Genomic DNA, 22,619 nt, shown 5'->3' on the forward strand with positions numbered 1-22,619 from the left:
CTTAAATCATTGTTTAAATTTTAGAATATTTTAACTATATGAAATAGCACATGCAGAAGAAGAATGTCAGCTTAGAATGAGTTTATTACTGTGAACTTTTACATCAACTTCTTATAATAGGAGATACAGTGAATTCAAAACAGATCTCAGTCCAGTTCCTCTAAATTAGAAAATGCTTACCCGCACGTGAATCTGTGCCCATAACATCTGACTGACTGACAAGTATTTTTGCAATTTTTATATCTGAATAGTCAGGTGTCTTCCAAGTGTTCGTTGACACTTCACTAAACTCCCATTTTCTTGGTTGTCAGTTAATCATCCTCATTCTGTGTGTGGACTCCTACCCTCAGAGAATCATCTCCCAGCTGTGTTTCACAGCTCAGGGACTCTGTATGCATTAGAAAATGTTACTAGAAACAGATTGAGACTTCCTTTTATTTTTCTCACCCGGAAACAAATAAATTGCTAAGCTGAAGGCAGCATGAATATAAGGTGATCCCCAAATTGGTTGAGACTTACAGTAAAGACCCAAAGGATCCCCCATCTAGTATGACAGTGTGCAGTGCATGCTTCCAGGTCATATGGCATGTTTCATAACTCCTATCCCCCTTCAACATTTCAGCTAAAGATGTGGACACATGAACAAATTGCTATGTGCCAGGAGCTCTGTGGTAACTGCCTCTTTGCGGAGGAATGAACTCCTTCAAATTACTTGGTGTTCGTTGCAGTTACCAGCAAGCACACGGTTGCTGCAAACCAGTTGTTAATTTGTTACTTACCACCTGCCTGTCCACACTTATCCTGCAGTAAATGTGGTGAAAGTGTCAGCGAAAGAGAGAGAAATCATCCCAGGTATCATGTGATGAGTCTGCACAGGACCGTTATTGCAGCACATGCTGGTTGCAGATCTGTGTGGGAATGTTAATGCACGGATACGAATTCATGATCTAACTAAATGGTGTGAGCTCCTTGCATAAACACCTGAATGGGTGGTGGATTGCTCTGCTTTATAAAAGTGCAGCAAACCACCTATGCTTAGCGCACAGGACAGTTAATAAAAATCTCTTGCCGTGTTGTAAGATAGTACTTCAGCTTTCTGTGCAATGACTTTTCTATACGGGGAAAGTCATCTAAATAAGTTCTTTGTTTTTCAGAGCCAATGAGTATGCATACTTCTCAGGGACAAAGCAGGATACAAGCTTTTCTAGAAATCAATCTGAATGTATTTAGTTATCTGAAAGTGATTTTAGAAGCCTTCTTTCAGAAAACCAGCATGAAATCTTTGGCAATTGTATGCAAGCCAACCATTTAGGAGTAACTGACAGAATGGCTGACACACAAATGTACTGACGACGTGATTTTGATAAAGCAACTGATGTACTCGGGGTCTGTAGTTGTCATGATCATAAATGCAATGTGATTTAGAAGAGTTTTGTTTCTTCTTTGGATGGGAGGGCTTTCAGGAAAATGTCATTAAAATGGTTAATGCCTTAGGTTATTTTTTTTACAGGAAAACTAGAGTAAAATTGCTTGTCTTCCATTTCAGACAATCCTTTGAATAATGAAAGTTCTCGAACTCACTCCTCCGTCATTGCAACAAGCAAAATGTCTGTAAAGACCTCAATCTTTCACAAAGATGCTGCTACGCTAGAACCCCCATCTTCTGCTAAAATTACTTTTCAGTGTAAACACACAAGTGCCCTTTCTAACCATGTTTTGAATAATGAAGATTTAGTAGAAGACCTCTCACAACCAAACACAGAAACAAGACCTGAACTTTCAGTCCATTCTCTTTCAAAAGAAAGCACTTACTCAGCAAAGTACCCAACTCCATTCAGCAATAGTACCCATGCAGAAAACTCTCACAAAGAGAGTAACAAGAAAGATACTCTCCCAGTTCCGTCATGTGAAAATAATATTTTTGAGTATGAAGATGATATTTCATCAGTGAGCAGACAGATACCTAGTAGGAAGTATACTAGCATCAGAAAGGCTGAAAAGGATGTCTCTTTTATGCATGTGGGCCGCCACATTGGTGACAGCATGTTGAATAAAAACTTATTTAACTTTTCCGATTTGAGCCACTCCAGCCATTCCAAAGGTAAAATGTCCTCTGAAGTAAATGAAAAATCCAGCAGTGCAAGTATAAATAGTTTTTTTCCAGCAACAGTTACTGAAAATTGTGAATTGGTGTCTTGTTCAGGAGGCAGTCGAACTGTGGTACATTCACTTGAAAATAACACTGATGAAGGTGGCCTTAATAAGCTTAAAATTAGGTATGAAGAATTTCAGGAGCACAAGGCAGAAAAGCCAAGCCTCAGTCAACAAGCAGCACATTATATGTTCTTTCCTAGTGTTGTTCTTTCCAATTGTCTCAGTCGACCGCAGAAGTTAGCTCCCGTGACATACAAATTACAGCAAGGCAACAAACAGTCCAGGTTGAAGCTGAATAAAAAGAAACATAGTTTTATCAGTCATCAGGAGCCTGCAAGTGTAAATGATGTTGCATCAGTGAAGGAAAGCTGCTATACACAAGGTAATGCTTGTAGTAACATTCCTGATAAGGATAGTGCTTTACCTAGTGACTTAGTTCCTCTTGAAGCTTTTGAAAACAAAATGCCTACAAGTACTGCTAATTATACTGACTGCCAGTTTGCAGATGGATCTCTTGAAACTGAGCAGTCATTTGGATTATGTGGGAATAAATATACGCTCCGAACGAAACGGAAGGTAAATTATGAGACTGAAGACAGCGAATCAAGCTTTGTCGCACACAACTCAAAAATTAATCTACCTCAACCGATAGAAAGTGTTGAAAGTTTGGATGGGTCTCAGAAATCTCGAAAGCGTAGAAAACTTTCTAAAAAATTGCCACCTGTTATTATTAAATATATTATCATCAATAGATTTAGAGGGAGAAAAAATATGCTTGTTAAACTAGGGAAAGTAGATTCTAGTGAGGAAAGAGTAGTACTCACAGAGGAAAAGATGAACTTATATAAAAAGCTTGCACCTTTAAAGGACTTTTGGCCAAAAGTTCCTGACTCTCCTGCAACCAAATATCCTATTTATCCACTAACACCAAAGAAAAGTCACAAAAGGAAAGCAAAACATAAGTCAACCAAGAAAAAAGCTGGAAAACCACAAAAAACAGGTAGTAAAAATATTAAAAGAACTTTATCTTTCAGAAAAAGGACTCATACAATTCTTTCTCCTCCTTCGCCATCCTACAATGCTGAAGCTGAAGACTGTGACTATAACTATAGTGATGTTATGTCTAAGTTAGGTTTTCTTTCTGAGAGAAGCACAAGCCCAGTAAACACATCTCCACCTCGCTGCTGGTCTCCCACTGATCCAAAAGCAGAAGAAATTTTGACTAACCTGGACAGAGAAGCTTTATTTACTAGGGGTCCCAATATGTACAACAGCAAGACTGTTAATTCTAGTGTAGGAAAAAACAGTCGAGCAAAAACTCAGGTTAAGAAATGCAAAAAGAAATTTGCTAGCCCCACTGTATCTACCAAGAAAAAGAAAAAGATTAATCAGGCTGATAAAACAGCAGATGATGGAAAGAAGAAACCTAGAACAAAACAAAGACAAAAAACAGCTGAAAAAGCATCCTCAAGAAAGCGCGTTGTATTTAAAGATGAAAAAGGAAATACTCGCTCTACTGCAGAAGTAAAGTTTGTGCTGAAACGTCAAGATCTGCCTGAGATTTCTTACAACTCTGTCAACTCACAGCCACTTCATAACCGGAAAGACAGTCCTCTTCCTGGCTATTCAGCAGGGTATCTACCATCAGCACAGCGCCCTTCAGCAGCTGATGCACAAGGTAATTCATCAGGCTGTTTTCATTCATTGATGGAAATTGATAAGCCTGTAGATGCACAGTGTTTACCTGCTCCACGAGAAGACCCTCATTCATCTTTCGCATCTACTCCTGTGGCATCTGGAAGGGAAGTACCAAAAATGAGCTCTCAAAGGCCCAGGACTCAAAGTGCTATATTTAGAATGAAGGATTCTGCTCTCATTCAAAACATATTTGATCCATCTAATCACTCAACTCGGGTGACACAGAATGCGCGCATCTCTAAAGATAAGACTTCTGCAAAAGCAGAAGAGATAAAAAATTTGCAAACCAGATATTTACCACCAGCTGGGAAATTAAATGAAGCTCATGACTCTTTGGACGCAACAAAGATGGATCAGTTATATGCCACTAACTATTTGCATTGTAAAGACAATAATCAACAGCAGATTTTTTGTTTACCAGAGGCATCCAAACATTCTGACCCTTGTTCTTCTATTCTTAAGTCATCTGAGGAAAGCCCTAGGTCACTTCAGTTGCCTAAGAACTGTTTTGTAACGTCTTTGAAGAGTCCAGTGAAACAGTTAAATTGGGATCAAAACCAGAGAGGATTTATTTTGGATATGTCACATTTTAAACCTGAAACAGTAAAACAGAGGTCTCCGTCAGAAACAACCATGCAACCAAAACCCATCTCCCAGTATAAAAACAGGACTATAGTGGCCCCATCAGCATTCAGTGAAGGACAGTCTGGCCTAGCTGTTTTGAAAGAGTTGCTCCAGAAGAGACAGCAGAAAGCTCAGAATGCAAATGTTACACAGGAACCATTACCAGCTAAAACACAGCTGAGCAGGAGTATACCATGCCCTCTTGAACAGAATAAAGCAATCAAAAGGTCACGGTCAATCATATCGCCAAGAAAATCCCGTGCTCCCAGGAATACAAAACCTAAAGAAAAAACACCAAAACTTTCAAAAATGGAGTCTTTAAGCCAACAGATCACTAGTCGGATTGATCACTCTGTGTCTGATGACAGCCCCATTTTTTTGTCAGACCCTGGTTTTGAAAGCTGCTACTCGCTTGAAGACAGCTTGTCTCCAGACCACAATTACAACTTTGATATTAATACTATAGGGCAAACTGGATTTTGCAGTTTTTATTCTGCAAGCCAGTTTGTCCCAGCAGATCAAAATTTGCCCCAGAAATTCTTGAGTGATGCAGTTCAAGATCTTGGTTCTGGACAAACAACAGAAAATGACTTTCTGTGTCATAATGACCAAAAATCTGAGGAAGAAAAGCAGCATTCTTCAAGCACAAGTAAATGGATACGGTCTGGTTCGCTGAGCCCTGAGCTTTTTGAGAAAACCTCACTGGATAATAATGAGAACCACTGCCATAGCCAATGGAGGAAAAATGTTCATCCTTCAACTTCTAGATCTAGTTCTATTGATACCTCTTGTACGCAAGAGACTGAGGGCTGTTTAAATGAAAAATTCAAATTGAATAGAAATACAGTAAATAAAGAGAGATTTCTTAACCTTCCTCAGCCTACCAGCTCAGACTGGATTCAAAGCCACATTAGAAAAGAAACCACTTTTGAACCCTGTCAACCACTTGATTCAGTTAATACCTCTTTTACATCCATATTGTCTTCTCCTGATGGTGAACTTATAGACGCAGCTTCTGAGGATTTAGAATTGTATGTTTCGAGAAACAATGAGGCACTAACTCCAACTCCAGATAGTTCACCAAGATCAACCAGTTCTCCCTCACAATCAAAGAATGGAAGTTTTACACCTCGTACTGCTCACATTCTTAAGCCTCTCATGTCCCCACCCAGTCGTGAAGAAATCATGGCAACTTTGCTGGATCATGATCTCGCAGAAACAATTTATCAGGAACCATTTTGCAGCAATCCTTCAGATGCTCCAGAAAAGCCAAGGTACTGTGTTAAATGCATTTCTGTCTACATATGCTTGTGATTATATTAAATTTAATTTATTCCTGTAAAAAATTTTATGCTGTTATGTGGCACAGATGCATGAAAGATCCCATCTGATATACATACATCTGAAGCTGAAAATTACTGTACTTCTTGTGCAAATACCCATTTTCGTTCATGACACTTTGGGTTTTTTATTGCTTGATATTGTAGTAAGTGCGAGTGTGCCTGCTTGGTTTGTAAAAGAAAGATACTGCCCACAGGAATTGCATAGTGAGAAAACTAGTTAGCAGGACTCTGCTTGTATATCGTCTTGAGGACTGCCTGCAATGCAGTTTAGAGCAAAACAATAATTCAAACTATTTTCTTCACAGGGAGATTGGAGGACGGCTTCTCACAGTGGAAACTAGACTTCCAAATGACCTGCTTGAGTTTGAGGGGGACTTCTCATTAGAAGGTCTACGACTCTGGAAGACTGCGTTTTCAGCAATGACAGAAAGTCCTAGACCAGGGTCTCCTCCTCGTTATGGTCACTCTACTGTTAATAAAAGAGAAAGTAATAGCCATAAAACTAGTGAAGACAAAAAAATAGTCATAATGCCATGCAAGTGTGCTCCAAGCCAACAGCAAGTTCAGATATGGCTTCATGCCAAAGAAGAGTATGAACATTTCAAGAAATTGCCTAAGAATCATCCTGCTGAGCTGGCAAAGGCAGCTGAGAATTTCAGCTCTGCAGTATTGTCTGAAGAGAAATCTATAGAAGTAATAAAAGCAGCTAAAGATTTAAATTTATCTAGTCTGGAAGATGAAAGACCTGTTGTGCCTACAAAGAATTCTCCTGCTTCTGTGGCAGAAGCTACAAAAACACAAACCAAGGAAACCTGTGATAAGTCTATAAGCACTATAGGAACTTCTATAAATACTAAAAATGACACAGACTCTAATAAAACTCCACCTGAAAGCAAGACACTTATTATTTCAACACTAGAACATGATAAGGAGGAGGAGGAGGAAGATTATTATGTCAATTACAGTTCACCAGATTCTCCAGTACTTCCTCCTTGGCAGCAAGTAGCATCTCCAGATCCCAAGCAGTCCAATTTAGAAGACACAGAGTGGAAAAGTCAGGATATTATTTTGTCTGCTGTGGAAGGAAATGATGCAGTACCTGTTGGAAGTGCACAAAACTCTCCATCCACCCAAGAGGACGCTAGGACATCCTTTGACACGTCTCCATTTCCAGTTAATGAAGATCCTGGAAATTCTGAAACCATTTGCCTACATAGTACACCCATTGTGCAGGGGAAAAATCAAGATGGAGTACCTGAAGTTCTTGGGTTTACTCCTTTATCCACAGGTAAATGCATTAAATGATTCTAATGATACACAACAAAATTTTCTGAATATGAGATTAAATTTCTTTTGACATAATGAGAAAAGAATTACATCTCCACAAAAATGTATTTAAAACTAGTTTTGGAAAGGAAAAGGAACACCTGTGCGTTATTGTTAAAGTAACTATTGAATTACGAAAAAAATCTAGAAGCAGAACACCCTTTTTCTTCCTGATGGTCTCTAGTATCTGAACTCTGAAGTGCCGGTTAAAAACTTAATTTAAAAGTATAGCTTATTTTGGGGATTTTGAAATCTTGTTGGTTATATTGCTTGTATTTTTCCAAACATAATCTCAATGTAGAGTGTGAATAACATTGCAATGTTCAAGATGATAATCATGTGAGGTTTGGTAGCTTACTGGCCTTGTACTATACGTTCCTAAATGTCCATAAATACCAAACTGTAATAGTTGTGCTTTGGGTTGGACAGAGAATAAAGTTGTATTTGTTCATATATATATATAATATTTGTTTATAATGTTAACCAAATGCCTCTAGTTGTTTCTAGCATGTTGTTTAATGTCTAGACAATATTATTGAGGCTAAGCAGTTTTGCACTCATATATGTTTACAGAACCAAAAGCCCAGAAACTGAGCCACAAGAGGGGAAATAATACTGATGGTCTTCGAAGAGTACTTCTAACCACACAAATGAAGGTAAATTAAGATTTTATGTATAGATGTATTTTTATTACACCACACATACACATTTCCATTCTCTTTCTTCTGTGTTGTTTTTTTCTTTTGCTGTTAAGATCTTGAAAATACATTTTAAATGGTAGGGTGCAATTGCTGTAGAATCAGTGTACACTCAAAGGAAGAAGAAATCAGTTTAATTTGCGGGGGGGGGCGAAGTTGGATATTGAGAGTATGTTCTATGTTTTAGGGTAGTGAGACGCTACTGAAACACTAAAGAGACACTGTGTAAGGATGTTGTTTTGCTCTTTTAGTTACAACATCCTTTTTAAGTTCTATTGTGATTTCCCTTTTTTATGTATGTGTGTGTGTGTATATATATACACACACAGATGCGTATATTTATGTGTCTGTGTGTGTATTAGTTTTCAGACAATGTTCTAAGCATTTTCTGAAAACAACGTAGGCAGTAAATGGCACTGGTATGCTGACAGAGTAGAAAGCAAATGAATCACATAAAATGATCAGACTCGCATGTTTTCCCTAAACAGTGTTTCTGCTCCCCATGTTGGAAACAGAACGGTGGACTAGGTGTATTACCGAAATGACCCAATAGTCTTTCCTGTTGCTCTCAACATACTGGTATTCACCCAGTTCAAGTGGTACTTAAGTGTACCCTTAATTCAGTGCCTTAAAAAGTGGTGACTGAAACAGAGGTTTTTGGTAAATTGTTGCTCAAGAGAGAATAGAGATTTGCTGGTTCCCCTGTCCTCAGGCTTCTAAGACAGCCAATATGTGTGGTTTTTTGTGTTTGTTTTGTCGTTTGGGTTTTTTTCAAAGTAATTCTAACTGCCTCTTGCCTCTAAAAAAAGTTGCCTCTAACTTGCTTTACTATGAGGTTTCATGAAAATTATTCCTAAAAGGCAGAAAGATACAACTGTTGTTTCCCTGTTGAAAAATGACATGAGGAGATAGTCAAAGCTTTTTTTTTCAGTAATTGTAGTGTAGCATTTGCATTTTCATTGATAAATTTGTATTTAATATTGCATATGAATTTAGCAACCTGTAGTTTTTTCAGTATTATACTGTGCTTTTTTTTCATTTCCTCCCCCCCATAAGAATCAATTTGCTGCCCTCGGTGCTCCAAAGAAAGAGACTTCTCAGATTGAAGGACCATCTTTAAATAACACTTACGGTTTTAAAATCAGTGTGGAAAACCTGCAGGAGGCAAAATCTTTACATGAGGTAACTTACTGTTACATGTTATTTTATAAAATGATAGTTTATCAGACCAGTTTAATACTGGCAGAATTTAAAAATCTTTTCCTCCTTGGTCCCTACCTGACTTAAAATTAATCAGTGTGTGATGTCTGCAGCTTTAAGTAGTTGCTCTACTAGTTTCAGCTTGATTTCCAAGTGCCTTTATTTAACAGCATTGAACTAAATTTCACAGTATTTTTGTTGAGAAGGTGGTAAACCTTCCTTTAAAAAGTAAAAATAAGGGAAAGATCAGAAGGAAGAAATAGTAAGTTTTGTATAAAAACATTACTGGAAAAACTAGTTGACCATAACTTTCATGGATCGTTTCCTTAAGAAACAAGGCATCTGACATCATTCAGTCAGGCCCTCCCAGTATCTCTACATGTTACCTACTGAACCGGTTGGCCAGTTTCTATTACATTTAACAAAATGGTACATGTCTCAAAGAGTGTCTCTACATATTTCATGTAGATCAGTGGCTGGTCTGGGAAGAGAGATCAAAATTGGTGCTGGAGAAAGGGATGCAATGTGAATGCAGTACTGCTGTGTTTGGCTGCTAACTGGCCAGCCAGCATGTAGGTGCTCCCAGACAGTCACCACATCCGTGGCTTGGTATTAGCTGTTGACCAATTTACAGGTGAGATGCGGAGATAGCAGTTTTATGCGCTGAGTAGATGACACAGGAGAAGCCACAAGAAACTGATGATTTTGCAGGAAATGGAGATAGAGCTTGATAGTAAAATTTCATTTCAGTGATGGCTGTAGTGATTTAGGATGCAAATCTAGAGGAAATCAGGCTGCCCCCAGGGTAGCTTACATACTCAGAAATATTTGTAACTTTTCCCTTGTGTAATCCCTCCAACTTGCCCATTAGTCCACATTATCAACTATATTATGCAAGACAACAGAGCAACAACATAGCATTGAAACAGTATTAAATACTACAGTATTTATTGTAGAGTCAAAACTGTACAATATATAGGGATTAGCATTTTCATAATGCAAACCATTCTTCAAAAAGCTGTAGCAACATGATGTGGAAGTTCATTAATGCAAGTGAAGGGAAAGTTAGGTATTCTCCGTATCTTCCTGTAAGTGACTTAGTCTTCATGCTTGCTTGCACGTCTTGGGTGAGGGAGGGAAAGGAAAATAAAGACCAACAGTGATTCTTTGTTCTTGATCAGTCTGGAAACTTAACTCAGCTCGATATGCAAAGTTGTTTGAAAACATTACAGGAATTTACAATTGTTGAAGTTGACCATTTCTGTTTGTTTGTATTTTCTGCTTTCGGTAGAAGAAGATAGTACTCAGAAACAAATATTGGATTTTGATAATTGAGTATAAAAATGTATTAAGTGATTAATGTTTTTTGTAAGATAATGCTTTTTGCAAAAAAGTGAGATCCAGAGATGCATGTTTAATCATGTCTATTAATTTTCAGGTGTGACCTCTTAGTTACAATATAATATGACCATATAAATGTCTGCAATGCTAATAATCTAATAATCTCCTCTTAAATTTTTTGAAGAAAGCTCCAAAACATACTAACTTACTGTATTTATTTGTTGGTAGGTCCAACATCTTACCCTCATCAGTATGGAGTTACATGCTCGAACCAGACGAGATTTGGAACCAGACCCAGAGTTTGATCCGATCTGTGCTTTATTCTATTGCATCTCATCAGACACAGCACTGCCAAATACTGATAAAAAAGAAATCACTGGTGCTATAGTGATTGATAGAGACAGGACACTCTCAAGCCAAGGTTCCTATTTCTTTTTTCTTAACATATTTTACAAAAATGCTTATTTCATAGTAATCAAACAGTAGCAAGCAAAATATAATCGAGTATCTGTATTACTATTTAGCTCATTTAGTTTTGTCTTGTTGACTGTTGGATGAACGGCCATATTAAACATAGAGAGAGTTTTCCTGCTTATATCTTCCAAAGAACTATTGCATGGGCTGTAAACCACAAATAACATACGCATGTGCAAAATATCTATGTTTGCGTACTTGTGGACAAGCTCCTGCAGTGTTCTAAAAGTATAAAGAGGAAAACCTGCCTTTAGTTTCCTACTCAAGTTGCTGGATAGCTACAAGTAGAAAATGTTAAAAGCAAGACAGTATGTTTTATATTTTACTTAAGGGTTATTTTTGTGGTTTTATCTGATCCTTTTAGGATCTAAACAGGGGCCCTTATTCTATTGTACCTTTTTGGCTTTGTTTAGACCAGTGATACTCAACCTGTGGCTCTAGAGCCGGATGTGGCTCTTCATGGCCCTACAGGCGGCTCTCGCAATGTAGGCGTCTGATCGGCGCTCCACTCTATCAGGCAGCGCGGGGAGCACTGAGCAAATGGACCAGCAGTGTGGGAGTCGCTGAAGTTCCCCCTCCCATAGGGGGAAAGAAAAGGAGCTGCTGGGATCCCCCCACAGGTAAGAGTAGAGATCACCTCCCACCCAGCAGCCGTGGGGCAGAATGGGGAAAAACTCGCCCTTTTGCCCCTTCCACCCCTCCACCCACTCCTTCCTAGCAGCCAGAAGGGGTTGAAGACAGAATGCTGCTGGGAGAGAGGATGCTGATGTGTCATGTCGTGATGTATCAATATGTGATGATGTTGAGGCAGCATCATCACACATTGAAGTGTCATGATGGAAAAAAAATCACACTGTTGATGCTTGATTTTTTTTTTTATGGTGCTCTACAACTCCATTTAATAAAGAAGTGGCTCTCCAGCTGTTAAAGGTTGAGTACCACTGGTTTAGGCTAGTAAAAAACCAAAAACAAACAAACAAACAAAACCCAAAAAAACCAAAGTCCTCTTTCTTTCAGGGTTTCTTTGGCATTGTGAATGTGTGTTAAACCACAAAATACTGTCTAAAATTTAAGTGTGGACAAAAAGTCTACCAAAAATAAATTTAGCATTAAGGCAACAGCTCCTTCTTTTACCAGTTTATTTTTCGAAGTATTGTAGATATTATATCATGTTAAGCTAAGTTCTTATTATTCTCAGTGAAGTTTATTCTGGTATTATATGCTTGTTACTATCTTTAAAAAAATTATGTCCATTACCTTACTAAGTGAGATTTTCCACAGTATAGTCACTATGGCTCCCTAGGTGTGTGCCACTGATAAATTATCAAGAAAAAGCTCTCTGTAAAGAGGTCCAATAATATTTTGAAAAACCAAAGGTTCTGATCTGTTTTTGTTAGTGAGATAAAATGATGTGTTTAAATGCTATTGTGACATTCCTTGCTTTAATTGATGTGTGCTGTCAATATTTTCTTGGTTAGAACTTTTTGAGTTCCCTGTGGAGTGACTTGACATTGAGATACACCTTTTTTTCCCTTTTTGTATTATTATTGCTTTGTAAGTTACAGTACTCATTTTAGCATTTATTTCTGAAAGCACACTTTTTTTAATTCTCAAGATCTTAAGAATGTGTCAAAGTAGAATGCCTTTTAAAAACTCCAGATTGTTGCCTTAATCAGATATTACTATCTGTTGTATAGAGAAAATTAAGACAGTATGTGTTGCATATTATTCAAAGAGATTTTTTTATACAGAAGGCAAATGCTGAGTTCCTGCATGCATATGAATTTAGCTATTATTTACACATTATCAATGTAGACACTCTTAATGTGCACTAAGTGAGCAGTTGCTCGTGTTTTTCCTTTTCTATTAGTAACTTAGCAGTGTTTTTAAGAAGTATCCTGAAAAAAGAACTATACTATGTTATGTAGCATTTTCATTCTGCAAAACATTTTGCAAAGCACTGCTCTAAGCTAGCAATTAAAATACACGTTTTGCATGAAAACACTGTGTGAGCTGTCATATGATCCTTTAATATTTCTTAATCAAAACTAATTTTCTAATAGCTGGACTCTTGTACATGTAAAATGGTGACATTTTTCTTGAATCAAATTTATTTATATCTGAGAATTTCTGCAAGATTACCACTATGGTAGTATTTTACAAAGGGAAAAGAACAAACTTTTCCACCCAAGAGGAACAAAATAAGTCCATGGAATTAATTGTGATAATAATTAGTGTTAAAGATAAAAATAGCTTGTATTCCATACTTCTTTTCAGTTATATGTTGTATTCTAAAGCAATATTGTTGACTGAAGTAATGGAATTCCTTCTAAATTGTAATGATTTTTTTTTTAACTTTATTTTCTAGGGAGCAGAGACCAAGCCCCCTTGCTCACAAGATCTGGAGTTACGGGACTAGAAGTCAGTTACGCTACTGATGAAAGAACTCTTTTCCAGGAAGTAGTGAATATTGTAAAAAGGTAGCATATCTGTACGTTCTGCTTTTATTTTTCAGGCTTGGTACAGCAGATTTAGTTCCTTCAACCCTTGCCAGTCTCTCAAATACTGATTTTTGTTGTTGTTGTTGTTTCCCTTGAAGGCTTATTTCTAGAGTGGACAAGCGTGGTCTTTCGAATAAAAATACTTTTTGCTTTTCCTTTTCTCTGACAGCAAGAACATTCAGATCCTCTTAAGCAGCTGAGTTACAGTCTTGAAACTAATCAGCCATATAAGTAATCTTCTTTAACATACAACCTTTCCTGTTAATCCCAGAATTCATTACACATCTCTTTCTGAAACTCTCAGAATAGTAGATATTAACAGTGCTGAGAGCTATAGAAAACCCCTCAGATGGGAAGAATTTTTCTAGGGACTCTGAGGCAAGACAGGAAAAAAACCTACATGGTACTGAAACTGCTATGGACAGATTAAAATAACCAGTAGTTGAAAAATCAGTTTCCTTCATTAGTTTTGTCTTCTCTGAATGGAAATCCCTTGCTCCATCAGACTTGGAAAACTGCTGGTTTTCCCCATCTCCACCAAGGCTGGGAAGCCTGTTTGGTAGCCCTCTCAGCTGGTGAGTAGGTGGAACCGCAGATGTCTCTCCAGGCCCTACTGTCAGAGGTGCAAAGCTGTAAAATTGCAAGGAAAAATAAACAGATTTAAACTATGAGTCACCCTGCTGGAATAGAGGCACAAGAAAAAAATGTGTACTAGGCAGAGTACATTTGCAATTCTTTCTCTCTCCAACCAGAAAACCTCTGATGAGAAAGACATTGACCAACCCCATGAAGCCAGAATACAAAAAGAGTTGCTGAATGCAACCAACACAGGGTGGGTCCTGACAGAGCAGCAGATCCCTGTTCAGAGAAGACAAAATTCAGGTAAGGAACATAATTTTATTTTTCTCTTTCTTGGAAATCTAGTGCTCCATCAAACTTAGGAAAATTACTGAGAATGAGAAGCTGCCAATAAATGAAGAATTCTCCACCAGTTGTGTGGAAGTTAAAAAAGTGACAGTACATAAAGAGTATGGGAGAGAGAACTCAGCAGTTAGAATATATATTTATCGCTGAAGAACAGAAGAAGTCTACATCTGTACATATTGAAGGCATTACGGAATGAAAAAAAGCATGCAATTTTGGTAGTACTTCAAGATGGAATGTACCAATCACCAGGTTGCTGACTGAGAAATCTCTTCTTAAGAGATCTTCTCTTTCAACACTGTGCCAGCATGCCTTTTTGATGCAACAACTTTATCTTCAAAGATTGAGTTAGGTAACTTGTATTCCCGGAAGATAAAAGATTTGATCTATTAATGGAGAGGCAGACTGCTGTCATCGTCTTAGTCTACTTCCCTCCCCCCTCTATGCAATATCACCTAAGGAATCAGACTTCTGTTGAACTCTCAACAAATCTGTTTTTAAAACTTGGACCACATCTACAGTTTGCTGCTCTTTTCCCCCTTTATTTTCTGTAGCCTAAGCAAAAGAGTAAGAAATTTTGCTGGAGTAAATGTTTTATATTTCTTAAGCACAAAACCAGTGTCTAGGCCCAGAGTAGCTTTAACTGAAGGCAAAAGTATGGTAAAACTACTTGATTAAAAAGTATTGGACTGCAAAAATCTTCCTCAATGGGAAATGAACAAGCAAGCAGCTTTAATGAAAACTTTCAGCATCAGGAATTATTTTTTTAAACAATCTTCTGTTGCTGTTTTTAGTGTTGTTTTTTCCAGCACAAGCTAGGTACTCTAGTTGTTCTGGTAGGTGCACTTAATAGTAGGTCTGATAGGTTAGAGAAAGAAAACAATCAGGGCCATGTTTAAGAAGTGTTACCACTTGGGGTTCATGGTGCAAAACTCAAAATCACCTTAATTTATCAGCAGAGGACCATATCAGTATCTTATATACTGATGTATGCATCAGGCTAGAGGATAATAGGTTCTTGTGACCAGACAGCATGCCCAGCATGACTGCAGCTTGCTTTTGGTTCATGTTCTTGGCCTCTTTGGCTGTTGGAGGGAAGGGGGGAAGAGTGAAATTCCAGAATCCTGGCACAACGAATGACAGAATATCTATTCAATCTTGATTTTCAATACCAGGAACAGACTTTATCAGCTTGTTGGTGCACTAGAGGGTACCTCAGCTGTGGGAGGAATTGTCTTACATAGCCCAGTTGGAGAATTCTTGTTCCCATTTCTTGTCATTCTCTTAGTAGTTGGCCTAATTCTTGCTCTTATTTCATACATGTGAAATTGTGGAACATACTCATTTGTTTCAAGTTCCAGCCTTCTACTTCTCTGTTTAGGCCTTTTGTTTTTATTCTGTTTTGGTTATTGAAAATAAGAAATGATTGATTCTGTCACTTGTCAATAGATGTAAACTCTGGAAGAGCACAGTAGAGAATTCTTGACCACTGTTCCCAGCACACAGATGAGGGAAAGGTGATTCCTGGGAAATGTATCACTTCCTGCAATACTCTTAGCTCATCAGTCTCTTTTTCCATCAGAAATCTGTAAGCGTTTTGTCTTCATACAAATGACCCAGAATATCTATGCAAATAGTCTTTATAACGTGCTGGTTGATATTGAGGGACACGGATGCTGAAGCAGAGAGTGATAAATTAGTGAGGTTTTAATGCTTGCTGGTGTTTTATTCTTGGGCTGCACCACTAGCCTTTTGTCACTGAAGAGTGTTGCCCAAATCTAACTTTTTATAGCAGAGCTAAAGTTACTCTGTTACATGTTCACTCAAGATGAGTATTGCTTCAGAAAGTTCACTGGAATTGATGAGCTGAAGTTGGATTCAGTTATACCTTCACTGTGAAGTTGTTCAGCATGTGCTAGATCTGAATGACCACAGTAAGATTAACATGTGTTTCCACCTAGACGTCCATAAAGTAAATACCAGGTTAAATGTTCTTCTGTGAAATTAGTAGATGTTGCCTCTGATTAACTCAGGGCAGATGGCAAATGAAAATAAATCATCTTGAGGTCTGTAGACCAGAAGACGACCTGGTTGTTTCTCTGGAATTCTGATCTGTGATTTCATCTATGCTGAAAATGAGCAGATTTCTCCAAGTATTGAGGGAAGTAAGCACCTTTATTTCTAGGAGATCATTACTGAGGGTGATTCAGCTGCGAAATGGGAGTACTTACAAGTGTGAGTACCAAAAATCTGTGTAGAGACAGCTAAAAGAAAGCACATCATTGTAAAGGGAATTTGAGAATTCTCTTTAATTCTAAAAGGTATTGAAATACTGAGCTGCTTGAGGATTGAGAGGCAAGAAACAGTTTGAAAGGAAGAGCCATAGAGGTGAGTTTGGAGGAGGCAGGGAAGAACAAAAAACATGGATTTGCAACAAAGAAAAGCATAATTAAAGTGGTTCTTGGTACCCTGACAAGCATCTTAGAGTTTGAGAGGAAGCTTCACCTATATAGGTCCAATTTTCCCTTCTTTGATAAGCTGTCCTCTGGCTGTAAACAAAAAAAAAAAAAAAAATAGGACTTCAGCTCAAAACTGGCATAAAGCAGCTGAGAAACAACCTCCTTCCCATCCTGTGCAGCCAGTGTGGATGATCTACAAGCACAGAGAGCCAAGTTGTAGGCTCTTTGGACTTGTCACAGGGGAAATTAATTTTTTTTTTTTCTTGGAATGGAGCCTGTACCTATATTGCTGTCCTAAAGGATTCTGTCCTGCTGCCTGAACAGCCTTCTTGAATAGACCCTCTCTTTATCATAAGGTGTCAGCTGCAATGAGTTGGGAGAAAAATTGGAAGAATCTGTCTGCTTGAAAAAGTAAAACAGAACCACTTCTCTGTCTGAACCTAAAGGCCGAAAAAAGAGTAAACACATTCACATAGCTCCATAAAGCTGGCTGTTTGAGGAGGAGGAGGAGGAAGGGAATGCTACAAGAGTGTTTGTCTTGGAGATTTAAAAAACACGGGAAAATTAGAGATGTCCAAGCCTGATGGAGCAGTGGATTCCCATGAAAGAGAAATTAAATGTCTGGACCTCTCCTACACTTTTAAGGCAAATTGTGCTACTCTTCTCTAAGTGCAGATACTACCAGACAGCAGAAAAGGGCTGGTCCTGCAGGCATGAGAGGAGCAAAATTTGGGGAATTCATGTGGGAATGCATAGTCCCCATCTCTGTGACACGCAGAGGATATGGAAACAGGATGGGCTTGAAAAAAAGCAGTGGATTCACTGCTACTTGAGACTCAACAGCCACCCACAGCTCTTTGTCCCCATGGAAGTAGTTTCTGATAAAAGTATAAAAACAGAGTATAAAGTTGTAAGATTTTTCTTAAAGATTTTGGGGATAAAACATTTGTAAATTAATTAGTTGTTAATACTTAACATTTAAATATTTTGTATAATGTTTTTCTTGTAAAGTATGATGCTGATCAAATTTTTGTATTGGATACAATGCATTATATTTGTTCTTCTGTAAATGCTCTTGCAACATTTTCTTTGTAAAATAGAGATGTGTTAATCTAACCTTCTTTTCCCAGGCCAGTATCATCTGTGGCGTTTTCCTGTAGAAATCTTTACTTAATGTCCTGTATCAACTTTATGGATTTTTATTGTCCAAAGCAAACTGGGAAGATGTTTTCAGAGATTTCAGTTATGTATTTGAGTCACCAAGTATTCTGCTGCCATGCACAGTTACTGCTTTTGTCTGTAGCATAGGTCTGGCCTAATTTTTTTTCCCTTTCTCTCTTAATTTTAGCTGGAAGAAAAATAGCAGTCAGGAAAACCAGACACATAATAGAAGGGAACGCATAACTGGGAGCTTTAGTGTTCATTCACGAAATTATCAAATGAGGAAGAGGAAGAGATGGCATAACAGCACATATGACTTAGCTAGAAAGGAAAATAATCACATTTCTTCTCTCTGCAGCATGTATGAGTTGAATGCTAATGCTGTCGTCTTTAAATCCTGCCAGTATAAATGCTGCTTTTCATCTTTGCAGAGAGACTGGCAACAGCATGCAAAGCAGTATCAGTGCCCATCCTTTTAAAGAAAGAGCACTATGTTGGCAGGCACACCTCTTGTTCCTGTCGTGTTAGTCCTAGCCAGCAGCTCTCAAATATCAGTATTACAACTTAGTAGTTTCTTGCAGGTGTAAATGCTGGTCTCATTAACATTTCTTTTAATAAAATAGCTTCAACTGATGATGAAGACCAAGTGGATAGTATACTGTAAAAATTGTAAGAAGGGAGGATGAAAAATATAAAACTTGTCCTCTCCTTAGTTCACAGCCTGTCGTCTTTGTGGTACGACAGGAAAAGGGGAGAGAGAAAGTGAGAGAGACACAGACTTCAGTTGAGCTCACATCAGCTAAACCTTGGGTTTACCTGTTCACTTTCTCATTTGGAATAATGTCATCTTTTAGCTCCAGGCATCTCTTCTTCTCTAATAGCAAAAAGAATACCACAGGAGATCTCAACAAATGACACACTGGTCCATTGGTACAGCTGGTACATGGGATTGGGTTGCAAGAGAGGGCACTTCTGCTGCACAAATTGAGACAGAGTTGATCAGCAAGGAAATAAGAAGCAAGAAACAGCAGCGCCTCATGTTAGGTGCAAGGAATCTGATAGGTCTGTTAAACCTGTTGCATAAGGTAGACCTTATGCATACTGTAATGCAGGAGTTCGGGGTCCCAAGTGTTGTTCAGTAGAAAGGAGTTCTACTTGAATTTCATCTTACTTTGTTTTTTCCTTCGAAGATAATTCAGAGATACACTTAACCAAAAATTCTTTTGATTGTAAAGTTAAGGAAATTCCTAAGCATCCATAAATTTGTTAATACTAATTGTAGTCCTTTGTGCATATACATTGTGAATGCATACAGATATACATACAAAATACATGTATGTGTAACTTCTGCAGTATCTGAGCAACTCAATTGCTGGTAGCATGTTTATCCTTTTTCATGCTTTCAGAAGGATACCACTTGGATCCAAGTTTTAAATAATGGGAAACTGAGACTAAGGGACTATGTTTACAGGGCATTTACAGTAGAGTTTGAATTCACCATTTACTAGTTACTCTACCTTGATTTTCCATGTAGATAGCTTTGTATGAGAGTCGTCTGACTGAAACTTAGACATCTTTATTTCATTGTCAGTGTCTAAGTAGCTACCCTCATCACCATGTATGTTAAACGGAAAGAAGAGGATCTCATTCTGCAAGAGGTGGCTAAAATGCAAGGCATAGTTCACCCAAAGAGGCCTTTTTTCTTCAATGACAATAAAGAGACCAGCTTAGAAAACTTGAGATGCCAAAATTAGTTGAAATGAGACCCTCCCCTTAATGCATGTTCAGTGTCTAGTTGGGAAGGAAAAACAGAGTAAGTAATGCACTGTAAAGTGATACTGTATGACTCAGTAATGTGCTATTATAGGCAATCCCTAATGGCCTGTACAAGCAAGACTGAGTTCAAAGCTAGCACGCTGATTTTTTTTTTAATCTTTTGAGTGATAAACTTTCCAGTCTACATGTGAATTTACATAAAGTTGTGTTAAAACATGTAATATTTAAGTTAGATAGTTTATTTATATAAGAAAATGCATGTATCTGAAAACATCATAAACTAAAGTGGTTTTATGTCTTGTCCTATAAAACATCTTCCCATCTGAAGGATACTAGAGAAACAATTCTTGAGATTATATGCAGGTGGTTTACAGAGGTGGTTGTTTTATTCATTAGCTTAAAAGAGAATAGTAAGATTAACTCAAGAATTGATGAAATGTTGTATTCAGTTGCAATACAAATGGGGTATTTGCATTAGTAATGTTGTAGCCCACTAAAATTTGGTTAAGTAGGAAGCGAGGGAGGTAATGCATTACTTGGGCAAGGAAAAACCCAAAGCAACTGTCCTTCATCACAGGTGGTAGCTGCTAATATAGTTATGGCAACTTGCTGCTTCCAAACAGTATGCTTGTTTCTGTTCAGAACAGGCTTAAAAGAGCAAGCAAATTCCTGGCATAATGAATACTGTTTTATGTACCACATAAGCAGTTCTTCACAAGTTTCTCATTCACGTTTGCATCTATCATGGAACCCATCTGCATAACATCTTGCCCTGCGTAAAATCTACAAGTATTTTCCATTTTGAATTATGTGAAACTAGTTTTCAAATAGGAACGTAAATGACTACTTCCTTCATTTTAAATAATCAGTAGTGTTTTGCAGTATGCTAGGACCAGGATAGTTTAGCTGCAAGAATTAATGTGAAAATACATTAATTTTTTTAACATTTATTCTATGACTGTATAAATCATTACATAATTCCTTTTTATTCCAAAGCTTAGATGGAGCTATTCATAATTTTGGAACCTCAATTAGCAATCATTGTATGTTGTGTGGAACAGCGAATGGTCATAACTCTTTTTGACACTGACTCTGCTGCTGGAAGGAACTGCAGGCTAGCTTCATTCAGTCATCCATAAATTGTTCCAAGTAGCTACGGGTTTGTACCACTGGTAGAACAGGATTCCAAAATTAGTAAATTTACTACTTCCACTCCTGATGATCATTTCTTGTCTCCAAAAACAAAGAATCATTCATTTGACATTAACAGCAGATAGCAAAATACCCCCCAAAAGCAAAGTGCTAGATCTTTTACTTTCTCTAGATTTGCTAGAAATCAAAAACTTACTTTAGAATCTTCTGCTTTAGCCAAAAATCATATCAAAACCATTCCTTCACAGGTAGAAGTAGGTGGTAAAAGGGATTTTTGCAACTTTTGCTGGCTGGTGCAAAAGCCCAAATTGTAATAAAGAGAGAGCCATGCAGAGTAAGATGATTCAAATACTTTTCCCTTTATTTTTCACAAAAAGTTAGTGTCCATGCCAGAAGTGTGGAGAAGCTCTTTTCTGGAGCTATTCTCAGAGTAGTTGGTTACTTCAGAGTGAGTTGTCATCTGCCTTTGGCTGGCACACACAAGCAAGGAAGACACTTTCACAATAAAGTCTGAAGCTTCATTTGTAATGTCTGTGATACAACTTTAACTTAGGATTCAGGGAAAGGGTATTCTCCTATATCCAACAGTCAGGAAATGTTGGCATTTTTTGATACGTTTTAGGATGCAAGAAGTACAGAGATCCTGTTCATAAGCCAAGGCCCCTGCCTACTTCTCCCATAAACTAAGGTCTACAAGCCTGCATCCTGTTGTGGGGTTGGGCATAGACTGTGGTACAGGACCCTCAGCCTATCGTCCAGTCCTCTACCTCCTGACAGCCACTCTTTTGTCATTCAGTTGTATTGAATACTGCCTGCTGGAACTCAAAACCCCTTGACTGAGCTGCATTGAAAGAAGCAGCTATTCTTCCCAGTGAAGCTTCGTTGGTTGGGTTTTTTTTGCGCCAGTGACTTCTGGTTTTAATAGTGCCTACTCAAAAGGTAGGTGATACAGGCTCCTCCAAGCTAACTCCTACCAGTGCTTTGACATTGAAGCCACCTTGTTTGTCCTTCCGTCTAGTCAACTCTTCTCTGAGCCTGATTGGAAGACAGGCAGTGACTGTGTCAGAACACAATTCTGACTTTTCTTTTTGTCATACCTGAGCCGGTCAAATTTTTCACCTGGCATGAGATACAGCATAAAATGAGCTTTTCTTGTGTATCATGTAGAAAGAAGGTTATCTTAAAGGAAGAGGTATTTAAATAGAACTGGTAGATACAGTTGCTTTTTTCCATGTTTCAGTTTTGACAGCTCTCCCTCAACTGCAAATTGTAGCTTTCCCAATAGAGCATCACTATTTAGGACCAGAAGTGTAGTCTGATTATTGTAAGCTACACTGCAGTATGCATGACACATTGTTATTTGCAAAACATTCAAGTAGCCTAGTAGGAAATTCTATTCTATTTCATAAAGGAAAATAGTACAACAAAGTTTGGGGACAGGACTGTATTTCATTGCATATTGTTTTGTGCCGGTAGCTAGATTTCAGTTTATGCTTGATACAGCCTGATTCCATCGATAAAACCTGATTAGACCTAGATTTTGTTCTTTATTTGTAAAGACTGAAATAACAGATGTAAAAAAACCCAAACAAACAAAAAAAAACCCCAATGAAAATATTCATTCTAAAAAATTTTTCAGTTGAATGTTCTTGAAAATCCTAAAAGATTGTCTGTTTTAAATATTGTCTTCTAGTCCAGATGCTGCTTTCATAGAAACCCATTGTGGCTGCTTCTTTTTTAAACTCAACATGATTAGACTGAAATCCTGTTTATATTCTGTTCATGGAA

The 22,619-nt window shown here is 37.8% G+C and overlaps 1 protein-coding gene across 1 annotated transcript in view; it reads left to right on the plus strand.

The window, feature by feature from the left end:
* Window positions 1-22,619, plus strand: part of REV3L (REV3 like, DNA directed polymerase zeta catalytic subunit) — a 128,505-nt gene that overhangs the window by 80,057 nt on the left and 25,829 nt on the right. Inside the window, exons 13-18 of the mRNA XM_050895192.1 lie at window positions 1,547-5,750; window positions 6,125-7,107; window positions 7,719-7,801; window positions 8,900-9,025; window positions 10,613-10,805; window positions 13,227-13,338. Coding sequence (XP_050751149.1) covers window positions 1,547-5,750; window positions 6,125-7,107; window positions 7,719-7,801; window positions 8,900-9,025; window positions 10,613-10,805; window positions 13,227-13,338 — 5,701 coding nt within the window. The remainder of the gene's footprint in view (window positions 1-1,546; window positions 5,751-6,124; window positions 7,108-7,718; window positions 7,802-8,899; window positions 9,026-10,612; window positions 10,806-13,226; window positions 13,339-22,619) is intronic.

Source organism: Gymnogyps californianus, chromosome 3, assembly GCF_018139145.2.
Source record: "Gymnogyps californianus isolate 813 chromosome 3, ASM1813914v2, whole genome shotgun sequence".
In the NCBI taxonomy this organism is placed as follows: domain Eukaryota; kingdom Metazoa; phylum Chordata; class Aves; order Accipitriformes; family Cathartidae; genus Gymnogyps; species Gymnogyps californianus.